Raw genomic sequence first — 16,045 nt, forward strand, 5'->3', positions numbered from 1 at the left:
CCTTTGGACAATCAATGTCGGGATGGGATGGGGCGTCGGGTGCCTAAACCTCCCTTAAATCTGCAAGAGAACACATATCAAAATTGATTGACTTAAAAATTGGTCTTGATTGCATATGAAGTATTAATTGCTCTACAGTTGTTATGAATTCTTCATTCTATAGAAAGACAATTGTTTTTGCATAGTTTGTTTTATTATGACAGGCACGTTTTTGTTAGATCAATTGCATCTGTCGAAAACAATATGACCACAATTCGAAGCGCCCCCGTCTGTCGGTTTGCCCATTAAGTTTGGTTTCGACTGCTCTATGTTGTGCAATAAAATCAGCAATGCTGTAATAAATCATGGAACGTCTTAGAATTTGGACGATTTTCATTGAACACTTGAAAACGCTTAAATGATACATTCCTGAAGAATTTTGAGAACATAAGCGTGAACTTGTTACATGTCATACAAATCCTTTCCTGTATTTGTAATTTACATGGCACGTTACATGGATTGAACCATTAGAAGTTATACATTTATTAAGGGTTTCACCGGCAAAAACTTATTCACGGCAGTTTGACAGTTTTTTAAGCTGTAAAATACATTTTTTATATCGTTTTATTATATATATATATATATATATTGCAAATACTACTTGATTTATAGAAATAACACAGAACGAGCGCGATGCGAGAGTTCTGTATACTTTCAATCGCGAGGGCTGGGGCGTAGTAACTGTTTTGTACTATATTGCAAGTCCTACCATGCAGTACGAATCGTGCGTATACTGAATATTACTGCAATCTATTCGCAAAGAAACTGTTTGATTTTGACAGTTAATATTTATCAAAGCTGTATGTTTCGTTCAATATCTGTATGCAGCAAGTCCCTATTCAGAGGATTTACGATAAAGGTTTTTGCATACGTTTGGAAATGTTTACGATTATAGCAACATGAACATACAACTTTAATCGATAATATAAAATTACGTTTTACAAGTAAGAGCGAAAGGCTGGAACTGACAGACAAGGTTCTTCATGGAAATTTTTTCCATGTTTAAACCCGAATATTGAATTCGATTTCCAGTCCTTTTGTGGGCGGAAAATGCCCAAATAAGCAAATGGGTTGCGAAAAAGTAGACATTTTCAATAAGTAACTATTCCCGGGACAACCCAATTGAATCAGAAGGGAACTTTATCAATAAGACGTATCGAAGAAAAATGACAAGAGCACATGAAATAGATGTCCGACCGGAAAGTTATTAAGGCTCGTGCAATCCGCCGGATAAATAACAGCCGGCTGAAAAAGCATTTATAATGTTACGTCAATGAAGTTTTATGTGGGCATTGTTCCGCTTCGCCTTTTTGTCCTCCCGCTGATGGAGTAACAATGATATACGGGCTACTAAGAACTCGTTAGTCTCCATTCTCTCCCGGGAACGATAGTTCAGCATTCAAATTGGTTCCCTTAAAAATGTAGCACACTTATAAACGCAATAAAACCACTCGGTCATATAACCATGGTCCTGAAAGCGAACGAGTAATATTGTGCATTTGGCAATGGTGGAATTGTGTCTGCGTTATCAATGTTGTAATCAAATAAATGTAAAATCCAATTATGTGCGAGTAACATGAACTTCTATGTAATAGAAAAGCCGAAGGCAAGAATCCAGACAACAATACTGAGATCTGGACGATCACATTACTGTAAAGGGGCCCTGAAACTAGTAGTTGTGGAGGGTTTATGACATTTACTGGCAAATTTGCCTGTGATGAGGAATGTATTCTGAATGACATTGTCATTTTCGAGTCATGTTTTGGGATCTTGAAATATTCTATATTCTATTCTGGATCAGGTTTTTGGCATAACTTTAATACACTTGTAAGCGAAAAACAACAAATATATTTCTGGAAAATCTTTCGTTTGCCACTTTGATAGCGAAGTGTTACCAGTCGTAAATGACATGAAAAAACAATCGGCAACATAAATATAGAAGAAACAAAGATCGTGTCAGTCACTAGAAGAGACGGGCATGCAGCCTTTATTCGTATACAAAACAAAACATGATCTTGCTTTCGTCGGTTTACATACTACATTAGGTTGTTTTGAAGCAGTTATATAGTGATTGACTAAACAAAATGTATAGGTATAGTATGTATTTCCCTTCATTAACTACGTAAAACAAAGTTGTGTAGTACGGACGTATGAGTTTTGTTGTATGTGCTGGTTTTTAATGTTGTGTTCAAAGAAATCGACACGCTCTTATGCCTGTTTTGAGAAGTGTCTGATTGTTGTCTGTGTATGAGTATTTCGTATCTTTAAGGCCTTTCTCCGTCTGGATTCATTCGTAAGCGCAGTGGTTAGTGCACTCGCTTCTCACCTAGTCGCCCCGTGTTCAATTCCCGGCCTGGGTGCATGTGAGTTTGGTTTGTGGTCACCAAGTCGGACAAGTGGGTTTCCTCCGGACACTCCGGTTTCCCCAACAACACAAGACCAAAGTTAAAACTTAGTGCATTCCTGTTTTCACTGCCCATTCGAAGACCCCAGACACTAGGCTTTGATAAGCTATATCAAACACGTGTTGTCACAGTTGTTTTTACTCTTTGTGGCATTCGTTAAGTGTCTGTATGGTTTGATCCTTTCAACAGGGTGTGTGTTGTTTGTTTTTCTACTGTGCTTGTTCCTGTAGGTTTTATTGTATGATTAATACGTTTAAAAAAATAACACAATAATAAGGCCTAGCAAACATTTGATATTATCTACGAATTGCGAGAGAAAAACTTCAACCTGTACATGCACATTCCGTTTGGCGCCTACATTATGGTTACTGACTGGGATTTAGTTAGTTTTTGTTTGTCATTTACATGGCAAAAACTGTTATTCCTTGTTTTGCTGTGGCGCCTAGTTGGCTGTTTGACTTGCCTTTGCTATAAAGTTGGTAAAAAGCCCGATATAACGTTTTAGTCACCTTCAAGTTTTGTGTCTTCTGTTAAGTTACTAAATATATGTCTTGTTTAGAAATAAACGTTTTTCTACCTTAACTTCTTGACTGTGTTTAAAGACGTTTATAAAAAGTATGTTCCTGTATACACAACACAGCAAAGGTGTATTGCAGTAAACGATTCCAGTCCAAAATGCAGATCACAATAAAAAAGCTATATGTTACATAATACAAATTAAACAATAAGATACATTCAAAAATGCTAAATACTGTTTAGTTACACAGATCTTATTAATCAAACTATCTGAACAAGCAAAAATTGAGAATACATTAACACAAGGATATTTGCATTTATATATAGTTTGACAAGTAGACAACCTCTATTTTGGTTGAACGCAGTGCAAAAGTACTCAAATAAAATTCGTCTTCGATAGTATAAACATTGCTTTTAAGACACTTAGGGCAAACTTTATCTATATTCTTTATCTATATCTTTATTTCTGCCTTTTTTTAATTGGTAAGCGTGACAATGGAGGTTCTTAACATAGTTAGAAATTAGCAACTGTACGTGTCAACATGTCAGTTATAAATCGATTCGGTGGCTTTTTAATCAACTTTGCAGATTTATAAATGCACCATAGTTTAGTCGAGTTGTGAACAGAGTTATACGACGTGAACTATTTCAAGCAGCACAATATATTCAGGCATACCAAAACCCATACTCAATCTACAACATGTGTTGCTCATGTTGTTCTTAAAGCCTTATTTAAAGTTTGAAGAACCTTGTAACATAATATAACCACCATGTCTGAAAACCGCTTTGTAAGAGTCGTCCGTACTGAGTTTTAATGCCAACTGCATCCCAGAAGAATTGGATACAACCACTCTGACGTCCTATATAAGATACTAGATCAAGTTTTACAAATACTGTTTAAAAGCGATATTGCATCTGCATTAACTTTGGTCTATGGATGTGTAACTATTTGCCATTTTGCCTTCACTTCTCTTTCCACATTGTATTTGATGTCAAGCTTCTAAAATATAAGTTTATCCATCTACGTACCGTTCTCGCTCCTAGGTTGTGCACGGAGCAGTAGAGGACGGCCAAGTCCCCTTCGGAGAAGCTGTAGTCGGACTGCGTCTCCCGGAATGAGGGCAGCCTGGACGGAACTGTCTTGTGCTTCGATCCCAACACTGAAAATATTAAAATACAGATGTATATGCATGTCCATGTTTATAAATACGTACATCCAAGAGCGAAAAAGCATAAGAATTAAATAAAGTATGAATGGTCTGATAGACTGTTCATTGACTACAATGAAAATTGCGACACTGTTTATCCCCCCCCCCCCGACATTATCCACACCTTATATTTCAGAAGCTAATAAATCATACAGACCGATAGACCAACCATTATAAAATACACTTAAGACTGTACTATGTTTATTTATAATTACGTTTGACATTTTAGAGTGAAATGACACAACGTCTGTTTCAGCCACAAAGGAAAGTTTGTCAGAGGCGACTATGCTATATACACCAGTAACCTTACCACTAAGAGATAATCCCTACGAAAAGATATTGTGAGTTGCTCTATTGGAGTTCATTTTCGCTACCATGAGTTTCGTAAACGTTTGTCGTCTTTAATTCGTTAAGTTGTTTATTGTAACAACTAAACTAATGTTTTTAAAACAGATTGTTCAATTTAATACTGCCACGTGTCGATCGTGCTACGTGTCGATCGAGTTGCGAAAATGGTGTTAGTTAGTACTCTGGAAACAATTATTCCGCTCTCGTTTGTCTGCCACTTTGAGTCATTTCCTTCGTCTTTTATATAAAATGTTTGATCTACAACATATGATATGCTGCTATCTAGCCAATTAGAGACGGAAGGATCAAATTTCTCACGCCCCCAGCAAAAGAATTTTCGGCCTTCCGATTGTAGTACACATTAATTTCTGTGATTTATATGATCTCTCATTGCTTTTCTATGCTATAAATCTTACGAAAAACGTCGAGTGGGGAAAACGGTTCCCTGCATCGATGGTTCTAATGACAGAAAATCGCCCTAAGAACTCGACTATAAAGTATCAAAACACGTTTTTTTATATTTCCTCTCTCGACAACCGACCCAGGTGGTATTTCAATAGTTATATACTAACAGAGAGACTTTGGTGAGTTTACATGGGGAAAAGCTTATTAAGGTGCCGGGATATAACACATTCAATAGGCAACTAAAATGGCATTCCGTCTGATGCTATATTGATATTAGAAAATTAAAAACAACAACACGCTAATCAGTCGCCAATGTTCATATATCAAGCATTTTAATTACCATCAACATAACAAGGTAGTAAATAACAAAATACAGTTATTATATTTTCCATGGACTGATGGAAACCCATGGCATACATAGCAAAGTTATATACGATCTTAAGCACGCGCGCATAAAACATTTCACCAAAACTGTTTCTAGTATCCACTTTCGTTAATTGAGAGCAATAACATTGCAATAAATGCCAAGTACCATCGTGTTCATCGAGGTTTTGCCACATTTAGGATGTAAAAATGGCTGTTGTAATTTCCTCATACTTTCCAATGAATGATAAGGCACTAACATATCGATGACCTAAATTACACTAATTGAAAAATTCCGAACTCTTTCGCCGATCTTCAGAAGATATTTTTATCATTTCAGATTTGTTTTTTGCAAGTTATACAATTATTTGTGCTGTGTTTAGATTTTAAAGCTGCACTCTCACAGATTGAACGTTTTGACATTTTTTTTTTATTTTTTTTGTCCTGGACCGAGCCAATCTTTGCGAAAATGCATGGAAACCAGTTATATTAGACTGCTGACAAAAATTAGATCGCAGATTTTTATATTTATATATTAAGTTCAAAAATAGATATTTTATGTATTTTTCTTAAACCGTTACGGTTTAATCCATAAAACATTCGAACGGATATATGAAAATCTGCGATCTAAACTTTTGTCACCAATCTTTTATCATTAGTTTGCAGATATTTACGCAAAACCTTTCTCTTTCCAAGACAAAAAAAAAGTTGTAAGAACGGTATATCTGTGAGAGTGCAGCTTTAAAAAGACGTTTTTTAGACTTAATACAGTATAAGATGCTGAAATAAAGTATACGGTAAGTGTCAGAGCGCTGGGTAAATATGAATAACAGCTAGTGGTTTCAATTGCCTGGGGTTCACCATTGTATATAAACAAAAAGGTAGTTGCATACTATTATATGGGGTAATACTATCGGATCAGGTCTAAACCAACACACATCTCCTTGAACGGTGTTGACAATACGTGAGGGGGTAAGGGGGTGTCATGGGGTGAGGCGGATATACTTCTATAAAACGTGTAAAATTATTATAACAAGTTAAACGTGTATTTGTCGCTTGTATGGTCTCTTGTTAGTGGTCTTCTGATGTTACACTATGCTAAGGTATGAATGCTCTGCTACTTGACTTCATCTTCTAGTATCATTCAATTGCGATTGAAATGACAAACGCATCATCTGGTATATAGTTTTACTTTATCGGTATAATTTACATAGACTGACGGTATCACGCTGCTAATGACCAGGAAACGATACGCCAAGGCTGTTGCATGTAACGACCTGTGAAAGATTAAAGAATATTTCCGCCAACGCTGTAAGGAATACCCATTTATTACTGGAATTATTATTGATTTTCTTCATATCGATGAATCTCAAGGGAAAAATAAGCACAAACTTTGTTGTTTGCTGTCATTTAATACTAATCAACTTTAGGGACGTCAGACTACCAGCAGTATTATTTCATGTCTTCTTAATTCTTTGCGAAACGTCTGCTGGAAGGACTATTTCTTCTGATTAGAAGCAAATTGTATCGTGCACTTTAAGCTTCACTATTTTCAATTTCCACGTAGAGATAAATAAAGTTTCTAATCATGTATTGAGAAACTTTGTCTTTAATGATCTTAGTTAGTTTTTAATTTCCTGTGCACTCTAAAAAGTGTGACGTCTTAAAGTCACGGAGTACAGAAATATTCCATAGTTAGTTCAAAACGCATCTCAAAGTCCTCCGACTGGCAGGCCAATGAAATTACAACAATAAATCAACAATAAGTTGGCAAGACTTGAAAGATCCTATAGCTTACAGGTGTGTTTCATTTCATTAGAAGTGTACAATAATAAATATGAGCATAATAAAATTTCAATGGGTTCAATATTTATTTGACTTGGATATTTACTTAAGACACATGTGCATGGTAGAAGGAATTTTATCGGTATACAAATAAATCAAAACACAATAGACATAAATACTATTGCGCAATTATTTTTAAACCCCGGAAGTTCTGTAAATACTCCTATTGAGAGTATAACATATTCAAAGAACGGTATTTATTTCAAAAAGTAGTTTATTGATGTGAGAACATACTTATTTAAAGTGAGGTTCCATGTTCTCATCCCGTTGAACTTGATTCAAATATTCTTGACATTCATGCACTCGCATGGTACAGAATTCTTTTTATAAACACCAACTATTCTCTACAATTACTTTGTCTTAAAAAGACAAATTGGTTATTCCAAACATCCAATCACAGGAATATGTCTCACTACCGAGCGTGATTAATGATTGTACGATCCCTCGGAAATGAATGTATATTCAATTCCTGTCTCTGTTCGACTAGTTTTACATTAATGCGGATTTGATGGGATAATATACTAAATAAATAATACATGGTCTCCAGTCATTCTATAAAGTTACGATATGAATAATAAATGTATTGAAAAAACGGCGCATATGCATATTACCGCACTAATACATACATATAAACATACAATACATTTTACTGTTCCCAGTTATTTTATGGCCAGGCCTCCATCCGTCATCAAGTAATTGACAAAGATCATAGTTGAAAATAGACACTGACACGAATGGCCTGTGGGAATGGTTATTGCTCATTACAGTCTTATCACGTTCAGGAGATGGTGGTCGAATATGAAATGTTTACTTGTGCCAATTAACGTAATTGATTGCAAACACTGCAAACCAAACTAGGGAAAGTGTTAATCAAACACCACTGCCAAGAAATGGTCTTAAAACGTCTGTGACCAATAGGGTTTCAACTATATTGTGAACATGTATAAACCAGCATTTAAGTATCTCCTCATTCTGCATACTTATTATTTGTCTGACTTTATATGTGCGTTTTTCTTATTCTTTCTCGTCCGTTCTACGTCTTTCTTTTACGATGATTTTTTTCATATTCATACTTTGTTTCCCGTTCCACTTATGCAAAACCCGCCTCTCAGAAAAATATGTTCAATCCTTGGTTCGTGTCATATTTATCAGCTCCTATATCTGTGCTCCATTGTTTCAGTTACGGATAACAAGCATTGACATGCCAATCAATTCCGATCATCTTATCAAAGATGCACGAACTTGGGTCGTAATGTTTTTCTTTCGACTTGCCAGAACTTTTTTCTTGAAATAGAGTAATTTCTCCTTTGGGTAAAGCAGTTGTGGTTTATTGTCATAAGATTAATGCGAGGGAGCGTCACTCGTTGTGCAAGCCAGTTATGTGCCCATGTGAACAGCCTTGACTAATGCATTGTAAATCGATATTATTTAAAAAGGTGCATTAACAAAACATATCACAATAATCAAATATTTGCGTACATCTGTTTCATCGTACTTGTATAAAAGACGACGTATTTTGTTTGAATGACGTCTAATATGGAAAATACAAACACTATCAAATAATATCTAGTTCGATTCAGCATCTTATACAAATATAACCAGTCAGGGGCGTAGCTAGGGCATAAAAACGTGTAGTCTCGATAGTTTTTTGTGAGTTTTAGGACTTTTTATGCACATTTTATATATATACTTAATTATATTTGTAATGACTACAATTAAATGAAGCAATACACCCTGCACGTAGTTTGAATAAACACCAAACTTGCTTTGGTTAACATAAAACAAACTTTTGAGATATTCAAAGTGTTTGAGTATCTATTAGTTTTTATTGCATGTTTGGGTTATTTAAACTTTGCCTTTAATGTCTACATGTAGCTACGCCACTGCCAGTGTATGTAAGTGGCTACACATTAAGATGTCCCTACTGACACAGCCCAAAGTGATTAATACCCATAACGCTACATTTATATGTATTTTGTGTAGGGACAGTTGTCTTGAGTGTAATATTATTGTCACATTAGTTGCAAATAAAATGTGTATCTCTATAACCGCGACACTGCTAATAACAGACGAAAATGAAGCTACAGAAAGGTCTGCAAAGCCCCATTGCCCTTGTTCGGACACACTTTGTGAATATGTGATTGAAATACTTCTGATAATTGATTTTAATATTAGTGATTATTTTCAACACTGGTTGTTTCGAAAAGAAAGCAAAAATAAAGTATTTCAATCACATATTCACAAAGTGTGTCCGAACAAGGGCAATGGGGCTTGGCAAACCAAAATAAGAAAACGTTTTCATAGTATCGACGTCTATAATATGTTTTGTGTAAGCAACTCATTTGCCTGAGCACGCTCGAATCTATTTTGTGGTAGAAACAGTCAATCGAATTCTGTAATTGGTGTTTCTGGTTTTACAGATTTGCAGTAGTAAAAACCGTGTTCAACTGAAAACTAATTTTATAATAAGTATGCGTCGACGTCTATACGTATATGCGTTGGTGGTGCGTAAAACATATTCATATCATAATCAAGTTCAAGTTCCACCAGCAGTACCCTCTTATTTCCCTGAAATGGATTTCTACCACAAAATGGATTCGAGCGTGCTCAGGCAAATAAGTTGTTACACAAAACATATTATAGACGTCGATACTATGAAAACGTTTTCTTATTTGTCTTTCCTCTCTAATTGTTAATATCTCGCGGAGGAAATGAAACGGTTTCAATTACAAGTAGCATATTGTTTCTAGTAGATATTTTTAAGGAGAGTCAAAAAAGACAAGTTCAGTGTTTGTTTATTTTCTCTCTAAATTAAGGGCTAATCCATTGGACATATGAAACACATTGATAAGCAAGATAAGCATCTTTACTCCCGATTCCTAACCTAAATGTAAGGTGCCAGACAGGATAAGCGGCTTGGTCAGCAGCCGGCCATATCAACACAAGCCCCCAGTAAATAATATTTGTATGGCGATATATATAGTACAGAAAATGTGTAACATAACAGTTTAAAAATATATAATTTATTGTGTGCATATACGGAACTTTTAAATGCTCCTAATTAATCAAAAACTAATTGCAGAGCTGATTTGTTACAATCATTGGAAAAAAAATTAAACTTGCAAATATAATATTGCATATGTGTTGAATAATTAATTTTATCTTATTTTTTCGGTCTGTTGTGCAATTCCAGAGAATTTAAACAGAAATCAGTAAATACCGTAGTATATTTTAAACTCTTAACAACCAAAAGTTTACGGTTATTTAAGTCTTACTGGTACTCAAACCAGTGTATGTTGTTAGAAAATTTGTGAAGTACAACAACAGCAGACTCCAATAGTAACACGTATATTTTAGCAGATAAATTCCAACAAATAAGTTTGAAATTGTGGTTCATATATCTTATTTTCAAGTGTCTATGATAAGAATTTGTCCATAAAGTACTTCCAGACAGCACTCAGTAGAAATTTCAAGTGCCGCGGATCATCTTGAGCGTAATTTGTTTAGATTGCATTCCAATAATTGCAAAAGTCGCTTACGCCCAATGTTCATTCGGAATTTCAAGTAAAAGTAAATGTTAGGTTCACAGGTAGGACATTATGATTTGATACCCATTTCATCAGGGCGTGCATACATTTCAATATTTACCACCGAGCCTTGAATTGTTTCATTCGATACACCTCGGCCATTTTCCATAGAAAACAGCCTCGGTTGTATGTCGGTATATCAGTGGAAGTAGTTCGTCAAGGGATGAATAATATTATTAATTAATTGGCCGTGAGTTTGAATTACTAGGTTCAAATTGATTGCCAGTGAAGTGTATTATTGCATAAATGATTAAGGTTCCCAAGATTTAAGTTCTTAGGTTTAACTAATAAATTGAAATCACTGCGCGATCTACTTGCCGCGTATTAGATATAAAGAATTCCAATATGGTAAACCGTCCATACACATTTGAGTTTGTTTTCGATGGAAAATGTCCTAGGTGTTCAGGATTGTACTATCTGTGGATTAAAAACCGAAACCCGTGATAGAATGATTTTTTTCAATTACGACTGTCCCAACATAAATGATTTTTGAAGTAGTTGGTACTGTAAAAAAATAGAAAAGCAACCAGAACATAGTGTACACAGCATATGTAATCAGTAGATAGTGTACACAGCATATGTAATCAGTAGATAGTGTACACAGCGTATGTAATCAGTAGATAGTGTACACATCATATGTAATCAGTAGATAGTGTACACAGCATATGTTATCAGTAGATAGTGTACACAGGATATGTTATCAGTAGATAGTGTACACAACATATGCAATCAGTAGATAGTGTACACAGCATATGCTTTCAGTAGATAGTGTACACAGCATATGTAATCAGTAGATAGTGTACACAGCATATGTAATCAGTAGATAGTGTACACAGCATATGTAATCAGTAGATAGTGTACACAGCATATGTAATCAGTAGATAGTGTACACAGCATATGTAATCAGTAGATAGTGTACACAGCATATGTAATCAGAAGATAGTGTACACAGCATATGTAATCAGTAGATAGTTTACACAGCATATGTAATCAGTAGATAGTGTACACAGCATATGTAATCAGTAGATAGTGTACACAGCATATGAATTCAGTAGATAGTGTACACAGCATATGTAATCAGTAGATAGTGTACACAGCATATGTAATCAGTAGATAGTGTACACCGCATATGTAATCAGTAGATAGTGTACACAGCATATGTAATCAGTAGATAGTGTAAACAACATATGAAATCAGTAGATAGTGTACACAGCATATGTAATCAGTAGATAGTGTACACAGCATATGAAATCAGTAGATAGTGTACACAGCATATGCAAACAGTGGATAATGTACAGTATATATGTTATACTTGAATGCCTGGAGACAATTTATAAATTTCACCAATAAGGAACTGAGCAAAAAGAGAAAATTACAGTTCATAAATATTTCATAACTTTGTTCTCAAAAGTACACAAACTGGTTTCGATGGTTAAAGGGAGTGTTTTCGTGGGCACGTTATTGCTCACGTGACGGCAATAACATTAACTGTGTGTGGAGCGACTTATCGAGTTAGTCTAGCAATGTCTCAAGCAAATTGAACGCTATGGCAATTCGGTGACTTTGCTGTTGACGGTAAATGAACAAAAAAGTTGATTAAACAATGTATGCTCCGTAAAAATATAATTTGTCTCAGAAAATATTTCTGAAGTAACATTTCAAACAAAGTGATGACAATAAGGTCGAATCAAACCTCCAAAAAACGTCATCAACAAGATTTCTGAGTATTTGTATTAAATGAATATGAGTTTGCTAAAAGTACAAACGCACTTTCGTTCAATCATATCCCTATAATACTACAATCATATGCAACAAAGTTCTGTGCTTTTAAACAACCTCAATGATATTATGTCTGTCTTAAAGTATACGTCCAATATGCTTACAGCCATTTCAGCCAGCCACTTTGACGCCATTACTGTAACGAATTGTCCAATTGTTGATGTCTTATCTTTTTCTGTGATATTTATTCTGTGATATTTATTCTGTGATATCTATATTCTGTGATATCTATATTCTGTGATATCTATTCTGAGATATCTATATATGTGATATCTATATATGTGATATCTATATCTGTGATATATATATATTCTGTGATATATATATTCTGTGATATCTATATATGTGATATCTATATCTGTGATATCTATATATGTGATATATATATTCTGTGATATCTATATATGTGATATCTATATATGTGATATATATATTCTGCGATATATATATATTCTGTGATATCTATATATGTGATATCTATATATGTTATATCTATATATATGATATCTATATTTTTGATATCTATTCTGTGATATCAATATATGTGATATCTATTATGTGATATCTATATCTATCATTTGTCCTATTCAAAACAAGAATGGATGCGTCGTCCTTTTTTATAGTTATCATCAGTCTAGTTCATTGGAGACGTTTTTGTCCAGGGAAACATTTCCCTCCAACGAAATTAAGATCAAATTTAATTACCCGGAGGTATATTTCTTTGACAGGATTAATAAACAGAAAGAAACCAAAACGCCGAAGACAGCAAGGATACTTTTTGATAATAAGTCCAGTAACAATCGCGTTTAGACGAAATCTTGTTGTTACGTGATGCTGCAAGTTCATATGCATGGCCTCTAAACGCCAGCTCCACCACTTTACGGTGGTGCAAAGAAAAAGAGCTGTCGATCTCTCATAACCGGACACACATGATAGATACTTATAGTTATATGGTAAAATTAACAGCACATAGCCATTTGTTTTCGAAATAGTTTTCAGTAAGGTTTGGGTAGTTCGCGTAGAGTTTTGTTTCCGCAAGTAGTATGCGTAACCAGCATAATTGTCAATGAATGATAAACACAGCAACTGTTGTATTTATTCCCAAAGCGTTTACTTTTTATATTACTTCAAGCGCAAAACATACTCGATAGCGCCACCACTAGGGCAACAGCGCCACCACTTTTATAAATATGCACAGTTTTTGTGCATTATGTGCACATAAGAAGTGCTTATCAGTTTTGTTGTGTTCATAGGTACTATACATACCAGTTATGTTTGCATGCGTGAGAATGTTCCTACGGGGTGTATAAGCACCGAAATGTACTTGCTATGCAATCAGATCTCAAATATGTACAAGTCCGATTCGGGAGAAAAGCTCCTGACACCACAGTTTGCACAATATTGAAACGAAATAGTAACCAGCCTACAGTAAAAGTGTTCTAACACAGTACCACATTCTCCGATTTTCGAAATATGTCCGTTAAATTAAATTATCAAATAAAATATAATTCATACTCTCGTTTGTTCATGTAAACATAGGGCACAGCTCCACCACGGAAGTGTCGACAGCTCTTTTTCTTTGCACCACCGTAAAGTGGTGGAGCTGGCGTTTAGAGGCCGTGATATGAATACACCGATTTTGCTATGTTATGAAAAAAGTTACATGTATGCTTGTTTAATTGTTTTATTATTCTCGTTTTATAATTGGTAATTTCAATTCATGTTTTTATTCATTGTCAGAAAAAGGTTTAAACTACGTTGGTACAATCATTTTTTTTTTCATTTTAAGTATCGAACGCTCAATCAGTTATATTTTTACTTTTCTTGACATATACTTATCAATATATCTTAATGATTTTATTTAAATGCACGGCTACACATGTTAACTTGATGTTCTCGAACCACTTGGTGTTATTGGACGTAAAATTGCTTAAGTGATCAGGCGCCTCTCCTTACAAATGTTATGCGAAATGTTCACCTCACCAAGTGACTGAATTCATACTCTGGACGTTAAAAATATTTCACTCCTTTGAAGAAAAAAAGACAACAATTGAATTTCCATGTCTACGATGCCAACAAAACGAATATGACATTGATAATTTAACTTAAGTAGAAATAGAAGACGACAGAATAATCTCAGCGTTCATAAAAAAAAGCAAATGTCCACAGAGACAAAATAAAGATTTTCTTGGAAAGTTATGTTTTAAATAAGTCTCAGCTTAAACATATCTATGGATCATAGTTATGATACAGACTCGTTCAACATTTATTCGTAAATCTTTAGCTGTATCCACTGCTTGCTTTGCATTTTGAGGATTATGAATTTCCATGAAAAAGTAATATTAAAATTTGCATCTTATGAGTTTGCCGCTAACACTTTTGATGTACATAAGCAAGCCATGGTAATTGATATTAAGTAGAATTACAGAAATATCAGCATAATTGAGGCGTTTCCCGAAGCCAATTCATCGTGATATGTCAAATTAGGCTTATCGAGGTAGTTAGTTTTTTTTACCTCTGGAAAAGACATAAGAAGTTCATGCATGTATACTTGTAAATGGGTTTAGTTTTAAGGACTGTGAGCGTTCGATAAAATTAGTACTGGCACAAATAAACTCCTGAAATAGAAAAAAGGAAACTTACGAATGCATTGTTTGCTCTTTAAAAACGAAAGTGTGATCTTTTACGCTAAACAATTTCAACAAACATTTTCAAATTCAAGATATACCTACTATGAGCGCAATCAAAGGATTTGCTTTGTAAATAATACATGGGAAATAAACAAATGATATATACAAAGATATGTGCACTAAGCGAATTTATCACGGCAGAATGGAGAAACTATCTCGTTTCATCCACAACCGAAAACGGAAGGGGAAATACAGTGGCGGTCTAGGATTTTTAGTTAGAGGGGGCGTGCTCTTTTCGTTAGAGGGGGCGTAAGTTCTTAAACTGGGATTGAGTACACTGAGTAATAAACTGTAGATGTATCAAATTACTGACTCGGTAATTTGATATATCTACAGTTTATTGAAGCATTTAGTATTGATTATATGTAGATCTATGCTAGACTCGAAAATTCTTCATATTTAAACAGTTCTACACTATTTTTCAAACGATTTTACCAAATACGTGGACAATTTTAGAGGGGGCGCGCGCCGGGTCCGCCCCCGCCTGAATCCGCATATGATATAAGAATAATAGGTATGTGCGCGCGTGCGTTTTGGTATGATAGTGAGCGTCACACGTTGTATTCGGAACATTTCTCCATAAACATTTTGGATATTGACTTCAATCTTGGATGAATGATAGTTGGTAATGAAGAAACATTCCAAACACAAGCACCATAACTCTACCTTCTCTAATAAAAAAGTTATAGCCCGTTGTTACATTTTACATATAGAAATACCCCGATGCCATTCCATATATAGATATATCTTATTGTGGAGACGTGCAATCTATCGTTGGTAATTTATAAGTTTTGCCCGTTCTTTTTTTGTCTTCAATTTTTGTAAGGTTCATAACACCCCGTCCTGTATGTCTTAGCTTT

At 34.7% G+C, this 16,045-nt stretch overlaps 1 protein-coding gene across 5 annotated transcripts in view; it reads right to left on the reverse strand.

Annotated features, from left to right (window-relative positions):
* Positions 1 to 16,045, reverse strand: part of LOC128228324 (protein CEPU-1-like) — a 128,468-nt gene that overhangs the window by 12,795 nt on the left and 99,628 nt on the right. For all 5 annotated transcript variants that reach the window (XM_052939572.1, XM_052939573.1, XM_052939570.1 and 2 more), the window contains one exon: positions 3,990 to 4,120. In XM_052939572.1, coding sequence (XP_052795532.1) covers positions 3,990 to 4,120 — 131 coding nt within the window. The remainder of the gene's footprint in view (positions 1 to 3,989; positions 4,121 to 16,045) is intronic.

Source organism: Mya arenaria, chromosome 3 (assembly GCF_026914265.1).
Source record: "Mya arenaria isolate MELC-2E11 chromosome 3, ASM2691426v1".
Classification (NCBI taxonomy): domain Eukaryota; kingdom Metazoa; phylum Mollusca; class Bivalvia; order Myida; family Myidae; genus Mya; species Mya arenaria.